General features: G+C 34.6%; 3 protein-coding genes across 9 annotated transcripts in view; 1 reads left to right on the forward strand and 2 right to left on the reverse strand.

Annotated features, from left to right (window-relative positions):
- SPA1 (SPA (suppressor of phyA-105) family protein) overlaps window positions 1-8,883 on the reverse strand; it is a 25,612-nt gene extending 16,729 nt beyond the window's left edge. Inside the window, exons 1-5 of one of the 6 annotated variants that reach the window (XM_088219642.1) lie at window positions 8,738-8,883; window positions 7,847-7,915; window positions 6,325-7,757; window positions 5,876-6,033; window positions 3,971-4,049 (exon numbers count right to left, since the gene is read on the reverse strand). In XM_088219642.1, coding sequence (XP_088075768.1) covers window positions 3,971-4,049; window positions 5,876-6,033; window positions 6,325-7,728 — 1,641 coding nt within the window. In that variant the 5' untranslated portion in view covers window positions 7,729-7,757; window positions 7,847-7,915; window positions 8,738-8,883. The other 5 variants (XM_088219643.1, XM_088219644.1, XM_088219645.1 and 2 more) reach the window with 5 other exon arrangements.
- A 535-nt stretch (window positions 8,884-9,418) lies between these two features.
- Window positions 9,419-10,660, forward strand: LOC110806871 (uncharacterized). Its single transcript, XM_088219649.1, has 3 exons — window positions 9,419-9,579; window positions 9,735-10,095; window positions 10,323-10,660. Exons 2-3 carry the CDS (start codon window positions 9,755-9,757, stop codon window positions 10,339-10,341), a joined length of 360 nt encoding a protein of 119 aa, XP_088075775.1. The 5' UTR covers window positions 9,419-9,579; window positions 9,735-9,754; the 3' UTR covers window positions 10,342-10,660.
- On the reverse strand, window positions 10,601-17,263 carry ADNT1 (adenine nucleotide transporter 1). 2 transcript variants are annotated; one of them, XR_002538372.2, is made up of 9 exons: window positions 16,773-17,263; window positions 15,608-15,656; window positions 15,364-15,527; window positions 14,623-14,660; window positions 13,398-13,510; window positions 13,004-13,117; window positions 12,581-12,925; window positions 11,793-11,956; window positions 10,601-10,930 (listed from the first exon to the last, which is right to left on the reverse strand). XR_002538372.2 is itself a non-coding variant. In XM_022031844.2 (8 exons), the coding sequence occupies exons 1-8, from the start codon at window positions 16,928-16,930 to the stop codon at window positions 11,873-11,875; spliced, it is 1,065 nt and encodes a 354-aa protein (XP_021887536.1). In that variant the 5' UTR covers window positions 16,931-17,263; the 3' UTR covers window positions 11,571-11,872. The 2 variants fall into 2 exon arrangements, 1 of the variants encoding a protein (XP_021887536.1); XM_022031844.2 differs by lacking the exon at window positions 10,601-10,930 and having other exon boundaries at window positions 11,571-11,956.
- Between the last annotated feature and the right edge of the window lie 2,147 nt (window positions 17,264-19,410).

Below are 19,410 nucleotides of genomic sequence, written 5' to 3' on the forward strand. Positions count from 1 at the left end.
AAATTAACCAAGGAAAATTCCGTTTCATTATGGTACAAGAGATTAGGTCACATCTCTCAAAAGAAAATTGAGATACTTGTGTAAGATAGAATTCTAAATCCCCTTGATTTTACAGATTTTGACTAATGGATCCATTGTATCAAATGAAAACAAATAAATATTAAGATATTAGGTGCCAAAATGGCTATATACGTATTAAAACTCATTCATACAGATATTTGTGGACCGTTCCCTACGGCTTTTTAGAATGGTCAACAATATTTCATAATGTTCAAAAATGATTATTGCAGATATGACTATGTATATCTCATTCATGAGAAGTCTCAGTCCCTGAATGTGTTCAAGAGTTTTAAAGCAAAAATTGAGAACTAACTCAACAAAAGAATTAAGGTTATTAGATCTGACCGTGGTGGTGAATACTATGGTAGATCTGAAGGTTCAGGTGAACAGCATTCAGGACCGTTTGCTCGCTTCTTAGAGAAATGCGGTATCGTCCCACAGTACACCATGCCAAGTTCTCCTAGCATGAATGGTGCTGTTGAAAGGTGAAACAAAACACTTAAAGATATGGTGAGTAGTATAATTAGCCATTCTATCTTACTTGAATCACTCTGGGGAGAAGCATTAAAAACCGCAACATATTTACTCAACAGAGTTCCAACTATAGCAACTATAAAAACTCCTTATGAGTTTTGGACGGACAAAAAGCCTAGTTTGAAACATTTGAATATTTGGGGATGTCCAGCTGAGGCTAGACCTTATAGGTCACAAGAAAGAAACTAGATTTCAGGACTGTAAGTTGCTATTTTGTTGGTTATTCTGAGCGATTCAGAGGTTACAAATATTATGATCCCACCGTTAAGATAAATTTTTAGACGAAAAATGCTCAGTTCTTTGAGAATGTTGAGTTTACAAAGGAAAAAAGAGTTCGAGACCTTATCTCTAAAGAGGAATGGGTCGATATTCTTAATCCCTCAGTTGCTTTTGATAACGATCAGGATTAAATTTTTATACCCAGCATTATTCAAGAAGTAATCCTAGATCAAGACAATGTCATAGTATCCTATGTTCCCGTTTAGGAAACTGTTCCTGAGGCACAAACTTCACACCCTCAAAACCTTATGTCATTAAGGAGATACACTAGAGAGAAGAGAAGTACAATTCTAAATTATTATATTATGTATTTTCACGAACATGAATTTGACATTAGTACGGTGGAAGATGATCCTATCAACTTCCATCAAGTTATAGAAAGTTATAACTCTCAAAAATAGATTGATGCCATGAATGAAGAGATAAAGTCTACGAAGGACAATGACATTTGGAATCTTGTCCCATTACCTCAAAATGCAAAACTTATTGGTTCCGAATAGATATTCAAAAACAAAAGGGATTCAAAAGGTAATGTGGAGAGGTACAAGTCTTGTTTTGTCGCTAAGGGTTTTATACAGAAAGAAGACATCGATTATAAAGAGACTTTCTCTTCGGTTTTGTCAAAAAACTCTTTCAGGACTATAATGTCTTTAGTGACATATTTTGATCTTGAGTTACATCAGATGGATGTTAAGACAATGTTTCTCAATAGTGCCATTGATTAAATAATTTATATGATGTAACCAAAAAAAATTTGTATCCGGGATGCACAGTAACTGAGTTGCAAACTAAAGAAATTCATCTATGTACTTAAACAGACTTCCTGTCAATGCTATCACAAATTTCATCAAGTCGTCATCTCGTTTAGTTTTGAAATGAATTTAATGGAAGATTGTGTATACCACAAGTTCAGTGGGAGTAAATATATTTATCTAATTTTATATGTCAATGATATACTGCTTACTAGTAGTGATATAGACTTATTGCACGAAACCAAGAGATTTCTAACAAATAAATTTGATATGAAAGATCTTGGGGATGTCTCTTTTATATTAGGAATCCAGATACACCGGGATCGTTCTCAGGGTATTCTTGCATTATCACAAAAGAGTTTTAAAAGGTTTGGCATATAAGATTGTAAACCAAGTGACTCCCCTATGTCTAAATGAGACAAATTTACTCTAAATCAATACCCCGATAATGATTTAGAGACTACGGAGTCTTATGTATGTACAGGTTTGTATGCGTCTGGATATTACATATATTGTTGGATATTAGGTAAATATTTAGGCAATCTAGGAATAGATCATTGGAAAGCAGCCAAACGTGTCATGCGATATCTACAGAGAACAAAATGTTATATGCTCACATATAGGAGGTCAGATCAGTTGGAGATCATTAATTATTCTGATTTTGATTTTGCCGAATGTTAAAACAGTAGAAAATCTACATAAAACTATATTTACTTGCTTGCTAGGGGAGCTATTTCCTGAAAGAGTGTTAAACAAACACTTGTAACCTCTTCTACTATAGCAGCAGAATTTATACCTTATTATGAGGCATCCAATCATGGAATATGGCTATGAAATTGTCACTGGGCTACGTATTGTAGATGGCATAAAAAGACTATTAAAGATTTTTTGTGACAATAAGTCTGCAGTTATGTATTCTAACAACAATAGGAACTCGACGAAATTAAAGCATATAGATATCAAATTCCCTGTTGTTAAAAAAAAAAGTTCAGAGTAAACAAATATCGATAGAACACATTGGAACAAGCTCCATGATTGCGGATCCACTCGCTAAGAGATTACCACCTAAGGCCTTTCATGAACACACTGCTCATATGAGCGTTGTATCCCTAGATGATGTATAATTTCATTGGAAATCTTGTACCGTAGTTGCATTTATTTTGTAAAACATATCATAAACTTTGTATTTGGTTTGGTTTATATATAAATATGGTTTCATTCCAATTTTTTTTTTTTTGTTTATGTTTATATATATTATTATCTCTAAGTTTTCTTACAGTTGATCTCACTAAAGTTAAGGCAGAACCAGTTAGAAATATGCATACTTAGATTATATAGCATGTTATTTCCATATTGTACATCCATGTTTGATTCATGTTATTCGGTTATATTAATATACGTGACCATTGATGAGTTTAGCTACGTTAACTATAGCAAAAACTGCTTTGATCCTATGTCTTTATGATCGATGGACGGAAATGTTTGATGATGCATTCAGGTATTGATAACACAGTTCTGAGTACGCCTACAGTTATTTAACCCAGAGTTAAGGAATCACATAAAAAAGCCCAAATGGAAGATTGTTGGATTTTTTCTGACATGTAGACTTAATGTGGATCTTGATATGCGTATCAAGCTATCAATTTAATGAGCTCGTTTAAAAATAATCAAATATAGTTAAACAATATTAGGACTTAATACATCGGGTTTAAGTATAGGCTTGTAATGTGCAGATACTATTTTTGTAATATTCTCATTTTATGATGAGCGAAATGGGAATTGCAAAAGTTTGTCGATATAAAAGGGGATTATAGTCCCCGAATCACAAAATTATCACTTTATTTTTCTGAAATTCCGTCACTAAAAAAAACTAATTTCAAGACTCCATGTTGATTCAGAAGATTCTACCGGCAGATGCAAACAATTCTTCCGCAATGGATCTCAGTATGCTTCCGCTTACATTTCTCATTAATTCAATACGATATTATATGTTTAGTTTTTATAGATTTACGGATGTGAAAAGAATTTTTATTCCAATAAGAGGAAATGGCTAGTTAAATAAGCTTCATTTCTCATCTATCCAAAAACTAGAATTTGAAATAAGAAAAAGTAAAATGTTTTCTTTGTCCCCTCCCCCCCAATCTACCTTCATCCGAAAAGTATCTTGAACAATCCTAGGTGTGACTCCTAGTTATTTTTTTGTTATCTATCCTAATCTTCATATGCTTTATCTAAGAATCCCTAAATTTGTCCGATATGTCTAAGTAGGAAAATTAACTCAGTATGTCCTAAATCAGACTGACTTTAGAAACATCCCTCCTAATAGATGGCCAATAAATTCTAACCTGGACCAGCGGGATGGTTATATCTCTACCAAGATAACCTGCAAGCATAGCCATATGCATCTGCCAAGCAAGACAATACCTAAGGAAAATACATGGAATCCATAAGATAGTGGCTTAGATACCAAATTGAGGTAGCACAACAAAATAGGGTTTGGGCATAGAGAAAGAAAAAAAAATGCAATCACCACAATTAGAAACTCAGAGCAATCACACAATCTCAAGGTTGTTGCAATAATATGTCACTCTATTTTATTAGTGAGCAGTCTAAAAAATAATATTTGTTGAATCACCATACACTAATATGATACCTCCAAACCTAATAGCACTAGAATAAGAAAACATTAAAGACTACTATATGTACAAAGGAAGATAATATAATAACCTTTTACTAGTAAGACTCTTATAACAATAACATGATAGGAAGTCATTCCTAACCCTATGAGAAAACGCCTCTCCATAGAAGTTAGATGGTCCCACATCATTTTCCAGAAGCATAGAAACCAGGATAGCTGCCCATAACAAATGGTCCTGATACCAAAATGTTAGGTTCCTAGATTGAGATCCTTTGATTAGTTTTTTGTGGAAGAGTTTGAGAGCTTATGAAGAAAAAACCTTTTATTAATCGAATGATAAGATTGTCCAGAAGCATAAAAACCAGGATAGCTGCCCATAACAATTGGTCCTGATACCGATATGTTAGCTTTCCTATATTGCCATCTTGAAATTTTTTTTGGCGGCAAGAAGAGGATAAGAGATTATGAAGAGAAAACTTTTAATTTTCAAATAATAGAAACTCGTTGAGGGAGAAAACCCCTGATCTCTGAATCATAAGGCTTTATGAGAGAATAACACAAGATCCGAACAAGAAACAAATTCACATTTTGTAGAAATGTTATGGGCACAAAGGCATTACTAAAATTATTTAGTTATAAATATCTTCTTCAAGACAAGTTAATAACACCCAAAGTATCTTCCATAGCTGAAGAAACCAATTACTACACCTAATAATAAAAAAACTAAAATAAATAAGGATAAAACTGTCTGCCAAAGATTAGACAAAACCAATAAACTTTCTGCAAGAGATTCTACTTCTACAGACAAAGTAGCATCCTCACTGATTTGACCGTGTTGGGCCATGACATAAACCTCATAGTCATGTGTGCAAGGATTAGTAGGAGAGAAGAAACAAGACACCAGAAGCCATTTGAGTTCACCAGACTGATTATTTGGCTTTCTCAATCATTTATTAGGCACCTAAATTGTCTGCTGTTAACTCCAATACTATTAGAGAAGTCACAAACAAGTAGGCTCCATCTATTTAATAAAAATATCTTTTGGTTTTTATTTTCTGAATTCATATATTTTATGCATAAGAATATGTACAACAAATGTTTTATTGAAAAAAAAAACAGCTTTCTAGAAAAATATTGAAAACAAATTTCAAATAATTGTCAAACTCACACCACATTTCATTCCTTAAAGAAAAAAAAAAGATTTATGCTGCATTTTTACTCTTATTATCTCAACATTATCTTCATTTCCAAATGCAGACATGTTTTTATGTATAAATGTATGTGAATTTAGAATATAAGGATTAAAATATTATCATATACTTAATGCTGCTAGATACCTAACAAGACCTTTAGAACTTAAAAACTTGTTGCAATAACTTTTGATATTTTTTAAACATTTATAACAACTAACGAAGTACCCAGTGAGCAAGAGTTGAGAAAGGATATCCGAGACTTGGGACTTATTTCTAGTTTATATCACTGACATTATCATATAACAATAGGGTATAAATATTCTCCTTTCCAATGAGAAAGCTTCTAAGATTGCAAAAAGGCTACAATTTAGAAGTCATAGAGAATGGTAGCCAGAAAGTGGAATAACAGAAGGTAATACCTAGTTGTTGGACGAGAGAAAGGTTCAGGATGAAGAAGCCAGAGACAAAATCCAGCTTCCCTTGGATTTTCTGAAAGAAAACTTGGCGGAAGAATTCGATGCCGCAAATCTGACATAATTGCAGGATACGTCTCCCTTGGCTCAAAACAACATAGGAACTGAATAAAACAACCCATGTTAGCTGTAAGGATAATTTTATACTCAGTTGAAGCTCAAACATGCAAGAAGAGCAACAAAAGTTGCCATACAAAGTAACTGTAGCTAAAAATTTGCGATTGAACTGAAGTGTATATATTTCGTGAAAAACATATATAGATATAGAGCCAAAGTAGAAAATAAATATTGAGATAACTTTGTAGCAAATGTGCAACCTTGAGACTGCGATGGTAGAAGATGTGCAGCTTTAAATTAAAATTTGATTGAAAAAATCAGTGAACTAATCTCCTAACCTCAAAAAGGAGAACCCCAAGTCCATAGGCATTTGATGGAAAGGTGCAGCCTCTCTCAGCTAGCTCCTCTGGACAAGCATACCACTTTTCTTCCAAATGACTAGTTTCAGAAATGGACTGTTGTCTGGTTGTAGAAGATGTACTAGGGTAGTTGTAGTTGACTTGATCATGGTGCTCACCATAATCAGAATCTTGCATATCAGCATTAAAATAAACAATCCCATCATTTGTCCTGTTTTTTGATCTGCAATTCAAGTTTGTAGGCTGGTAACTTGTAGATTTTGTCTCCTTACTGATTTTTTGCTGCTTTGCACTCCTGAGATTAGCACATGTATCTTTTTCCAGTGGTCGTTTCCTATTCAAATCCTGATCAACAGAAGAGTCTGGGTCTTTGATAGAAGAACCAGTGTAAATAATCTTATTAGATGACAACAAATTGAAATAGCATGGTCGTAATTCTTGCAAGACAAGACCTTGAGAGTGTGCAGAATCAACCAACTCCACAATCTGCCTGAACAAAAGCAGGCTTTTAGATTTATCTTTTCTATGAGCCCCAGGTTTCAGCCACTCCCTCAAGCTGATCCCATCATGAAAAGACCTATCAGCAGACACATTAATCCTATGCAAAGAAATCTTGTCACTTTTGGCACTTGAGTTCAGCAACCCATCAGAAACAATCTTAGCCATGCAATTCATTCGATCATCATTTTGCCCGACAATGCCTTTATCAAGTTCACATGGAGTTTCAGGGTCTATGCTTACTACCCCTTTTCCCTTTGAAGTTCTCTTTGCACATAATATGGAAAAATTAGAAGCAGATAAGGTTTTCAAATGGACAGCCGCAGTAGGCAATCCATCACCTGAAATATTCTTCTTGCTTGTAGCCCTTAGATATGCTGAAATTCCTTCTAGATTCCGATCATTTTGCTTGCTTGTGAAAGTATTCAAACTCTGCTTATCAAGAGGAACTCTTGCAAGCTGCTCTCTGACTCTCACCAATATCTTATCCATTTTCTGCGGCAGAGAATCTCCATCATAAACCTTACATCTAGAGGCACCCGCTAAATGATATATGTGTTTCAACTGGCTGTGTCTAGGACCAATCGTGGTGTTTAGTAAAGCCAAATTGGAGGTATGATCAACTCCTAGATCGGCAACTGCTGTCCCAGTTTCAATGTTCTCCACAGAATAAGGGCTAGTATGAGGTGGTTCAGATCCCCCAAAAGAAGTTACGCATCTGCTTAAATCCAAATCCTCAGTAATATCTGCACACTTGTGAGGCGAGTTCTGAGGCCAATGACTTGTCAAGGATTCACACATTACCGGAGATTCCATCATGACATGGCCTTCGGCTTTCAAAGGAAGATTACATTGTTTTTGAATAAGTTCCATGTTCCTAGTCATGTCGTTTGTAGCCACTTTATCCTCAAATCCTTCCATATCATCAACAAACCTCGTTTAATTACAAAACATTTGTTGATGCATCGCCTTCCCAAAAACGAAATTACAAGAATTTACTTACAATGAACAAAAAGAATAATCCGAAGCCAATAGATGGCTGTCTTCCAAACTCATTAAACTCATCTTCTACCTGCATGCATGCGTAACAAAGCAACATTAACACAGTTCATACAAAATTCTATGAGCGATTGTGATCGACAAGGTAAAATTCACAAGCTCCGGCCAACAGTGATTGTAATGTGTAAAAAAATTCCCCATCCAAATTATGAGGAAAAGGAAAGTTAATCAAAAAGAATTGAATTTAGGCACAGCAGAAACACCAACTGGACAAAAAATTTAACATAAGCAAGATGTCTGCAACTCTCATAATTCGTCTCAAATACTAGCATCTTTCTGCACTCGCAGCATAATTAAAAAAAGAAAAGAAACATGAAATAACCTGCATAGCTGACATAATCATACATGCATTTACAAAACAAAGACAGTCAAAATTACATCCATTTCACTTCGTGCGAAAAGTTCAAAGCAGAATGATCAAAACAACAAATTCTAATAATCACATTCTTTCAATCTACTGATAAAAGAAGGAAGACGCAGAGAGAAAGAGAAAACGATGGTGATAGAGAAAAAACAATAAAATAATCCACTCAACAAAGTGAACCGGGAAACCTTGCGAACAAGATAAAATGTAGAACGTGAAGGTCCCAAACTTGCCAGAAAAGGAAAAAAAAAATATCTCCTCGGAAACACAGCTCCCAAGCAGCACTACAATATTGAAGATTAAAAATTGAAAGAAAGAGAAAAAGATGGTGTTTATCTCGATGGTTGAGATATTTTTTTAAAGATTCTTTATCATTCAAAGACTTGAGGAACCACTAGTTTATTTCTCTGGCCAGTATATTTTTCAAAAATTTTAAATACTTCAATAATTTTAAAACAGAATTACAGAAACCTATTAGGTGTCTTGTCTACGGCTCTGGCGGTCTGGAGAATTCGCTCAGTCAGTGCGTACTGCTGCTGCAGATCTGATCAGGAGAGAAGATTTTTATTTTAATTCAAATATCAATATATGTAATTATTTCCAGGGAATCAGATAACGACCACCACAGAATTTTTTCATTAGGGGTGATATTTTGAACAATTACAGTAGAATCTTTAAAAGATTCTAAACTAAGGGTAGTATTTTGGGGTTTTAATTACCGAATTTGCCATTAAGTGTGAAACTGTGTGCGGCGGAGGCTGCGAATGCATGATGGCAGGGTTGTAATTTGGAGAGGTATTGGTGGCATTTTGAAGAAGTAGATGACGAGGATGAAAAGATTCCACGTAGTTTAGATAGAAACTGTGGAGGGAGTTGAGACACGAAGTTTTTGTTGGCGGCTTTGCACGTTTACCCATTTGAAAATGCCAACTTGATTATTATTATTTTAGTAGGTCAGGACCTAACCAGCCCATATAATGATACATGACTTTCTCTCTACATACCCCCGGGGGAAATTCTTGGGCCCGGGCCCAAATATTGTCAGACCGATAGAGAGAGAAATTCACCAGTTACCATAATAAAGGAAATTAAACAAAAATAAGACAATCAAGCAATTGAAGTCAACGGCGAAACTCAATTTGTGCAAATACTTATTTTAGTCGGCGGTTGTCTTCCACTTAAAACTTCTTGCCACCTGATTCACCACGGGACGTATCAGTGATTCCACAACATTTCTTTTTTCCTCCTCTTTCCCAGAAAGCCACAAATCTACAACTTGTCAACTACGAAAATTTCGTTTGAATTGTCAAAAGGTATATCCGTCGGTAAATTAATCAACCTGTCTTGTTCTTTTTCCCTTTAATGAACCAGGCTTTCATGTAACCGCTTTTATTTATTTCATCCTATAAATATTTTAAAGAGTAAAAAAGATTACGAAAAGGCATAAATATCTTTAATCCCGTTACAGGCTTGCCAGTGTTCGCATGGATGGCGGACGCTGCTGCGGGAACAGAAACAGAAATGGGGCAAGGAGTTGAAGAGAAAAGAATAGATGATGGAGAAGATGAAAAGGATCAAGACTTGAGTCCTCTTTTGAACCCAGAAGCATCTTTTCTGCGTGAACTGAACCTGGTGGTTACTCTTTTCTCCTTATTCTCTTTGCCCACCGACCACTCGTTGAATCTGAGGCAAGATGAAGGTAGGTCCACAAAAGATCATGAAGCTAACACCAACATTTCCAGATTTCACACCAAAAGGCGAGGAAGTAATGAAATAAAGCTAATGGAGCGACGAACACCGAGGTTTCAAACTACGACACAGGAATTCAGGTGCTACATTTGACTCCCTTTGTTGCTTACCTAAACACATTCCATACTTCTTTCCATAGAAGAGTGCCGGTTGCTCCAACGATGAGATTTTCAAATATCAAAATTTATTTATTTTTAAATCTCCTCCTAAAACCTTATTAATTCAAAAGTTGAAACTCGTATTAAAGAACAACAAAAAAAAGGAATTTCTTCATCTTTACAATTTTAACATCCATTCTTTGCGTCAGGCATTCCAGAAGAATGTGATGACAAAGACATGATTCTGCGAGATTTTGGAAAGAAGGAAGATTCTCCACAGAAGAGAAGGAAAAGCTGATATTTCCCCTGTTCGTGTTTATCATTTCGTCCGAGAATATCTTTACAGTCTAAAGCAAGCAACAACTTTTCTCTTTAACTAAAAGTATTTACTACACGAGAGTTCATAAATTTTGTTCTACTGAGTTCTTGGCAGTTTCTAAATGTTAAAAGGATGTTACAGGCCTGTAGAAACCCAAAGCTTAGCACATACCAAAGATAATATTATCTTGAATAATTTTATTGTATCATAATCATGTTATTACTCTCATTCTTCCCAGCAGCAAAATAGTTAAATATATCAGTATTTCCGTCATTCCTCTCTCTTCTTGTAACAGCAAAAAGAAAAAGCAGAAAAATGGAAGCAAATCAGGAAAACTCATGAAATATGAGTACACGAGAATTTATTTGGAAATCTTTCCATTATTCTAATGACGGTTCTGTTGGTGAGAATGAACCCTTCCTCCATGCAAAAATAAAACCAGCTTGATATGTGGAACCAACAACCATCGCATGGACAGAGCCGGGCAGACTCAATGATCTGTAAGCAGCAATGATAATGAAGGATAAAACCTCATAATCTCACGAAACACAGCCATTTGACCCCAAAAGTGAGAAATCAAGTATACAACAGTTTTCATCAACATAAAGTTTGCGGATGGGCACTTTAAACACTAATCAAGCACATCAGTTACTTCAAAAAATGCACCTAACCACACTGTTATGTACATATATCACTCAGAGAAGACATACAGAGACCAGTGTTCGGTGGGCACCTCTAAAGCATTCATTCAGTAGCTGATGTCCAGCCATCAATTTTCATCCACTAAAAACTAAATTAGACAGACTGTTTCTCACAGTACATATGCAATTACCCAAGCAGGATAGGCAATGCTTAATTTGTTCCTAAGATATGGTACCACAGAACTAATAAATAGTTCCTTCCGGTGCCCTTACAACCAAATGTTTGAGAGGCACCACCTACTGAATTGCACAAGTTCAATGTACCTTTTTCTTGTCTGCTCCCTGAGAATTCTAGTTAATTTTAGCATGTGGTTTAGAAATGCTACCAATCCAACCCAACAAACAGTAATTTATAACAACCTATCTGCACACACATGCCAAATGGCAAAGACAGACATGCAAAGAAAGGAAGTGAGGGCAAATGAAATGCCACCGCATAACAACAATGCAAAAATGAATTTATTTTCTCAATTCTTATAGAGAGGTAGCTAATGTTATCCCCATTGCTCTCTCAAACTTACTTATTGACACAGCACATAAATGAAAGGCCAAACACTACAGTGTGTTCACAAAGAAACAAAAATCAAGGGAGAGCAACATATAAACAAGCCCCACGTAAATTTCTAAACTCATTCTCAGAGAGAAAAAGGAAGAATTACCCCTAGGTTATCTTCTCTCTAATCCCCTTGCCTACAAAAATAGCACACTTGTTGAAGAAACCATATGGAGGTCTTGAAAGTCAGTCTGATATTCTAATCTCAACTCCTAAAATGTCCTTGACCACTTCATACGTCACAAATGCAATAGCAATGGATGGAACTACCTGAAAAAGATACCAACAAATGTTAGACAAGGCCTTTTGAGGCTGAATCTTACTCAGTAAAACAGAAAAAGAGAAAAAAGAACATACATACTGACTTCCATTAGATTAATCAAATATTTTCTTTTTAATTAAAAAAAAGGAAATATTATTAGAAAGAGAAGAATCTATATTAAATATTGACATCTAAACCAGTTACTTATTTTCTTAGAATGATTTGCTACCACCATGAAACAAAAAAAATGTGGTCAATGTGTAAGAAAAAAAAAAAAGAAAAAAGCCAATAACAAGAAAAAAGGACAACTTTTTGGAACTTTAAGACATTAATTGCCTTCAGGAATCCAATTCTATCAGCAAAATATCGGGAAGTGCAAGGTCAACAATCTGAGGCATTCAGAATTATAAAGGATTTTGGACAGGTTAACCAATTCGAACATGGATGGCACCAACATTTATTTTATCCAAACCTAAGCTATGAGGACATGGAAAAGCAATTAGGTTGAAACATACTCTCTGTCCAAAATGAATATATTTAGAATATCAGGGTTCCCATCCAAGTAGACAATTGCTCAAGGTTTAACCATAGATTTATCAGGAACTAAAAGGACAAGGAAGGACGAGATGGACCTTCACAGAATTGGGGACCAAACCCTTGTATAATGCTCCAAAGCCCTCATAACGAACGGTTTTCCTAAATGCATCAATCATTCCAGTATATTCAAGGGATGCCTTGCTTCTTCCATCACCAGTAACAATTGAGGAAGCATCTTTCCATCCAACCATCTGCATTCTTCGGCGAATGACATCAAGTGGGTAAGCCACAGTTTGCCCAACAGTTCCAGCAGCAGCCCCACATGCAAGCCTTGTTGTCACACTCAACTCAGAATCTTGAACTAGCCCAAATGGTTTAGATTTAATTAACCAATCCTTTAGTGATTCATACACAGCAAAGTTCAGACCCACATAAGGAATCTGCAAACATGACGTTAAGATAAGGTCTCCGACAAAATAAGTTAAACTATTTCAGCCCAAGAGGTGAAGGAGACTTACAACTCCAATAACAGATGGAAGCCAGCCCTTGTACAATGCTCGGGGACCTTCTTCTCGGAGTACAGTTGACAAGGCATGGAACATTCCTCTGTATTGATAGAGAGACTTCTCTGTCTGTAAATATAAGACAAATGGAAAGGATGAAATCGCCATATTTTAAGATAAAACATTGTTTCCAGAGAATAAAAAAAAAAGCACCCGAGCGTAAAGATTCTTTATTCACTTGGCTAAAAGATAAAGAACACATATTTTTCTAGCAGCTTTCTGAAAAAAGTAAGTTCTTCAACATACTTTAATTTAAAAGAAAAATGAAAATCTCAGATTTTTGTTTCTTGTTTTTTTTAGTTTGAAAGATCATTTCTTACCAGCACGATAGGCATGTCAGAGAAAATACCTGCACTGTTAACCTGCCGCGTACCATATCCATGGGATATGTTGCAGACATGGCAATTATTCCAGCACATGCCCCAGCCCCAAGGCGTAAGACAGGAGTGAGTTGAGCATCTTCTGCAGAAAAACAAAAAATAAACAAAGACTTAGGTCGGTTATTAGCCAATGGTTATCAAGTCCATTCATGTCTAAATTATCAAGCAACAAATAAAGATATTCTACAGCTATGTCAAAGGCCTTTCATGAAGAAAAAATCCTTTGAGCAGAAACCCCCTTAGCTCTTATTAATGGGCAAAAAGCTAGCAGAGTTAACCATCAATCCAAAGTGGATGCTTAAAGGACCCATGATATTTAAGGGGACCATCAAATCAATTTCCTTTCTATGGATTAAACCAAAAAGAGAAAACAAGATAAAGAAAATTGAAAAGAATACCGATTATAAAGTAAGGGATGACCACAACCCAGTTAAACTACTTGTAGAGGGGGCCTAGTAGAACTACTATTTTTTTAAAGAACAAACTAGTTGAACTAAACCAAGGACTCAGACGAAAATGCACTAAAACATTGTTTTTAAGAGTACATGTCAACCTAATACAAGGCATTATTAGATTGTCAATTCCATAAAAACACCAGCCACTTGAGGCCCACACTACAATAGAGGTCTAAACCTCTTGGCAATTAGGCAAGGAAGGCAGGAGCTAACACTCTTTGTTTATATGGTATACGCACCATGACATGATAAGGATGGTCACAATCCAACTGCAAAGGCTCTCAATCTGTAAAGAATATCTTATGCAGAATGGAATAGGTTCAGTTTGTCTAAATAGATAAGAAAATGTGATACTTTTAAATATAAAACTATTGTACTATGTAGGAGTCTATTACTATAATTCAAGTAATTTAGGATTTTATTCTTTTTAGTATTTACGTTTAGTAGTTTTTATTTCAATTCTCTTTGTAACCACAGTTTTCGAAATGATTCAATTATTCAATAAAAGCTCTTCGAAAATTTCCCTCATTTATGGTTGTGTGATGCCATCAAATCCTTGAAAGTACTAAGATACCCTAGGTAATGATGTTTAGGTTTTACTCCCAAATCTCTAAGTACGTAACTGACCATAATTTGTCCAACATCAGTAACGGTTGGCGTTGCATGTTCTGATCCAACCACAATACTTTATTAATGCATGAAACGAAAAAATTGATGTTAAGATAAAAAAGAAACATACCATTCCCAGTCTGCTGTTGATAAAGATAAAGTATTCCCCTGTCATGTAAAGATGCAGAGCCAATCAAATTTGTGAAGCCGCATAAGAAAAAAAAGCAGGAACTACTGAAAAATGAGGAAAAACTTAATTTCAAGTAAGTGAAATCCAAGCCAACAAATAAATAGAACCAGAATCAACACAACAATCAAAAAGACGAAAGAAAAACGACTGTCCACCTTATGCATACAAATTTGTGAAGCCAGATAAATAGAATTATGCATATTCACCATTCAATCATGCACCACCTATTCTTACTCTGATACAGGACTCAGTTAAAAGCATTCTGCCAGATTCATGAGATGAATACAAATTTGGCATTTGGCACTATGAATAGGGTACCAGAAAATTGCATATTGACCATTCAATCATGCACCACCTATTCTTACTCTGATTCAGGACTCAGTTAAAAGCATTCTGCCAGATTCATGAGATGAATACAAATTTGGCATTTGGCATTATGAATAGGGCACCAGAAAATTAGATTGCTTGGAAGAAGGATGCATAGCATATGCAAAATCATAATTAAAAAAAAAAAAAAAAAAGTATAATCACAGAAGAGTTCCACAATAGAAGAAAAAAAATACACAATCAATCAAAAGGGAAAAGAAAACAAACAAACCCTGCATTTCCAATTCAGCCAAATTGGTTATATTTCAAGGACTACAACTTAGGTATTAACGATAAATTTGATTTGACTCATACTTAGAAGCTTGCTCATAGCTGAAGAATTTGACAGCAGAGTTCGGAACAATACGAGCACAATTAGTGCCATTGCCTTTGAACAATCCACGAAATCCCTCAGTTCTCCAAATATATTTCAAGCCTTGGATTGTTCCATTATACTTTATATTATGAGGATTTTGAACCTGCATTGGAAAATACTATCTGGTATGAGAAAAGAAATGATATCAGGTTCAGAGAAGAAAAAGAAAACTAAAGAACCAACCTGCAGCAATATCTTCAACCTTTCCAACGGAGCAACAGCAGTTCTTGACCTGGTCAAACATGCAACTAGAGTGAACACTCCAACTCTCAATGTCACAAAAAATAATAATAATAAACCTGGTACAAAAAGTTGCCTTTCAAAAATATATAATTGGAAGCACCCTAGTGACTATTATTTTATACATAGCACAAAAACATTTTGTCGAAGTTCAAGTGAAAAATCAACTTCTTCCTCCTTTTCCTTTTCCTTCTTCCCTGGCTTGGAGAGGGCCTTTACGGTCAGTTTAGTTCAAGGTGGTGAAATTAATTGTTTTCCAGAGGAAATTAGTTTCCAGAAAACATGGAAACAGTTAAAAAGATGTGAAAAGGGATTTAGATAAAATTTGCATCAAACAAGTCAATATAGCTGAAAGTAACCTGTTTTACTGCCAAGATCAGAAAAGCTCAGTATCATAAAAGAAAAAGAACCTAACAGTTTGTATTTATATTTTAGTACGCAAAATTAACCAGGATATAAGGCAAAGAAGTAAGAAATATATATTTAATAATCAATCAGAAATTACAGATAAAATGTTGAATCACTGTGTTTATTATTTGGTAAGTAACACCAAAGAAGAATTAGACAAGTGGATTATTCCCTTATGGAGCTCCAAACATGTGAGAACCGGTCAAGATCTAAAATTTTCATTCCACAGGCTTGCTATCATTTCAGCTGCCAAAATATTTCTTTTAACCACTCAAAAAGGTTTTCTCATTTAACTCCTCCACCAACCAGACGCTTACTATACATGTTCCGTATTTGTTCCAGTTACAGGGAACAAGGAAATCTTAAGCTTTTTTTAAGAAATGAGACAATCCCAGTCGTTCTGTTTACACTTTGTTCCTAATTCTCTCCCGAACGGAGGAAGAAGATTCGATTTCGGACATATTAGTTACATCTCAAAAAGAGGAACGTCTGTTCTTGAAAGGTTCACCAAAAAGTTAACTCGTAACAGAAACATTACGAAATTATGCTATTATCTTCGCGTTTTTCAACTAGTAAAACAATAACTTGAGAATTACATCCGCTCACTTTTTCCATGCAAACAAATAACCGAAGACACAGAAAATATAATTTGCGTGAAACAGATAACAAAAAGAGAAGGCCAAAAAAATGAATAACTCACACTCCACCGGCGACTCCACCAGCCACGAGTGATTTGCAGATACTGAGAATCGCATAGCTTGGAGCCTTTACGCCCTCCCTCGCCAGCTTCGCCTCCTCGGCCAGATTCACGATCGTCGAGACTGCCGATTCACTCGTCTTAACATCCTCTGATGCCATTAATAGGAACAATAACTGAGAGAAAACGGAAAAAAAGAACCAAAAGTATCAGACGACAGCTAGACGGAACCCTAGGTCAACGGGGCTGGAGATCTCTGTATCCGATTTCCGGCGATCAATGGAATCGGAAGTCCGTCTCGTTTATCGGTCAGAGAAATGCTGCATTTCTCTCTCCTTTGGTTCTTGTGGCGTTGAGGTGTGGTGGAGACGGCTTTTGGAACTGAAAGTGAGGGCTCAACCAACAACGACAAGGCAATAAGCTGAGCGCTGAGCGTGACGGCGTTTGATCATTAAGCGTCTTGCACATATATATCGGAATCCTTTTTCATTTCTTTCTACTTTTTTAACTTTTTATTTGTGTACTCGCCCTTGCGGGTATAAATCTCAAAACTCGCTACCCATGGTGGCTACGTGGATGGACAAGATGCGCTTAAGGTTTGGAGCCCATTTGGTGAATTTGGACAAGCATTACAAGGCCGTGTTTGGGTTCGCGATTTTAGAATCTCGGAAAGCTATCGTAACGTGGAAAGTTTTTCGTATTTTCATCAATTAAAAAAAGATTATATTGCTACTCTCCAAAAAATATTTTTCTTTGATCGTTATTGAATGTCAAAATTACGAGGCGTCAGTCTATATATATATATATATATCATTTAATTATAGCCAAAAAAAATTCCAAGACAAGACAAGACGATTACCACGGAACCAAACACGTCCTAGTTAGTGTTCGAAGAGACAGTTTAGATACTGCAAATTTACAAAAAAGCCCTGGAAATGAAAATGCGGCAGATAAGTTATCATCGTCCAACAAATATGGAGAAGGTTTGGTAGGGTTTATAGTTTAAGATAAAAATAATTTTGTTAATTGAGAGGTAATCTTTTGTTGCCCTGGCGGAGGAGAACGGAAACCTAGCGAATCTCCTTGACGGCGTTAGTGGGAGTAACACGTCATTCCCTATTATATTAATTGCTGGAATTACGTGGGACATTGTCAACCTAATTTAATGGATTTAATTGAGTTTTGCGTCGTATGAATTGCCTCTTTTTGGTTAAATCGTCCAACAAATTGCATCAAATTTCTTTCAGCCTACACGACAATGATAACTACATTATAAATTATATTACATTTATTATTATTATTAGATATAATTAAAAAATTATAATCTTATTATAATATATGTACTGCTTCATTGTAATTAATTACTGTTTAATCTTAAAATGGCGTGTATAGAACCAATTTAATTTTAATTTTTTTTTTAATATTTTGTTAGTAAATTCTAGAACTAACACCTTGTTGTCTTTCAAATTTTTATCTTAAAATTATTAATTTACCAACATTTGATTAGAAAAAATTCAAGGATAATTGGGTCTATTAAAATATTATAATAAAAAAATTAAATAAATTTTAAATTCCGTCATGATTCCATAAAAAAATTTTATGTGATCACCTTATCAAGCAACTTAACATGGATCTACATCAGCAATTCTGTCAAAGAATTTCCAGATTTGTTGCAAAAGTTTTAGCAAATTCTGAATCATATTTGTAGTTCTAGATCTTCCTTCGAAAAAAAAAAAAAGAATCTCGTACAACATTCAATTATTAAAGAATTAAAAAATCTTCAATCAACTACTTTTCTCTAAAAATTAGTTTTGTTCAAAATCAAACTGGGTATAATCCTCAAATTTTGAATCATTTTGAAAATTAAATAGAATGAATATTATTCTGTTTTTTTTAAAAAAAAATCAAAGTATATACCCTCATTTTTCATTAAATTTTAAATTAATTATTTTGTGCATATTTATTTTTAACCACAAAATTTGTTCATTATACACACACTTTAACTGGAGTGATAAAATTGATTTTTACATTAGTCTAGAGTGAAAACATAATTTAATTTATATTTTTTATTACACTAACTGTTACAATTATATGTGGATGGGGTCCTCTCAATTGTACTTACTGTCACTTTGGCATGAAGCATTTTTAGCTCAGTGAAACTCAGACTATTGCAAATATTAGTCTAATTGGGTTTACATATATATATATAACAACTTGACTTTATTACAGGTGGATCACTAAGTACATAATAGACATAGCATCATTTTACTTTAAATGATTACGGGGCGTATATACTTTTTTAAAGACATTTTGATTCTGTGTAAAATATGTTCCAATTCCTTCTTAACTCATCAATAATGAACATTGTTGTGTTGTCAAAATCTTAGAGGTTTGATTTATAAAACAGTTGTAAAATTCGAGATATACTGAGTTCTTTTTTAAAAAAAAAAAAAAATTGTTAAATATTTTGAAGGTTTAGCCAATAACACTAATACTAAAAAATTGGGAGCATCTTAAAGGAGATTTTTACATTTTTATTATTAATTAATTGTTAAAACGAATACTTTCTAAAATATATTACTTTTACAGAAAATATATGATGAGTTTCAAAAAATCATTAAAGAAAATTATACAGTTATAA

This window comes from Carica papaya, chromosome 5 (assembly GCF_054855325.1).
Source record: "Carica papaya isolate Zhongbai chromosome 5, ASM5485532v1, whole genome shotgun sequence".
Taxonomy (NCBI): domain Eukaryota; kingdom Viridiplantae; phylum Streptophyta; class Magnoliopsida; order Brassicales; family Caricaceae; genus Carica; species Carica papaya.

Bases quoted from the DNA above. Each gene is read 5' to 3' on its own strand.
- LOC110806871 (XM_088219649.1), top strand. From the start codon at position 9,755: ATGGCGGACGCTGCTGCGGGAACAGAAACAGAAATGGGGCAAGGAGTT.
- ADNT1 (XM_022031844.2), bottom strand. From the start codon at position 16,930: ATGGCATCAGAGGATGTTAAGACGAGTGAATCGGCAGTCTCGACGATC. The intron at 14,661-15,363 runs GTATGAGTCAAA...TTTACATGACAG, and splicing joins AGCTATGAGCAAGCTTCTAA to GGGAATACTTTATCTTTATC. The intron at 11,957-12,580 runs GTCCATCTCGTC...TATCTTTTTCAG, and splicing joins TGGTCCCCAATTCTGTGAAG to GTAGTTCCATCCATTGCTAT.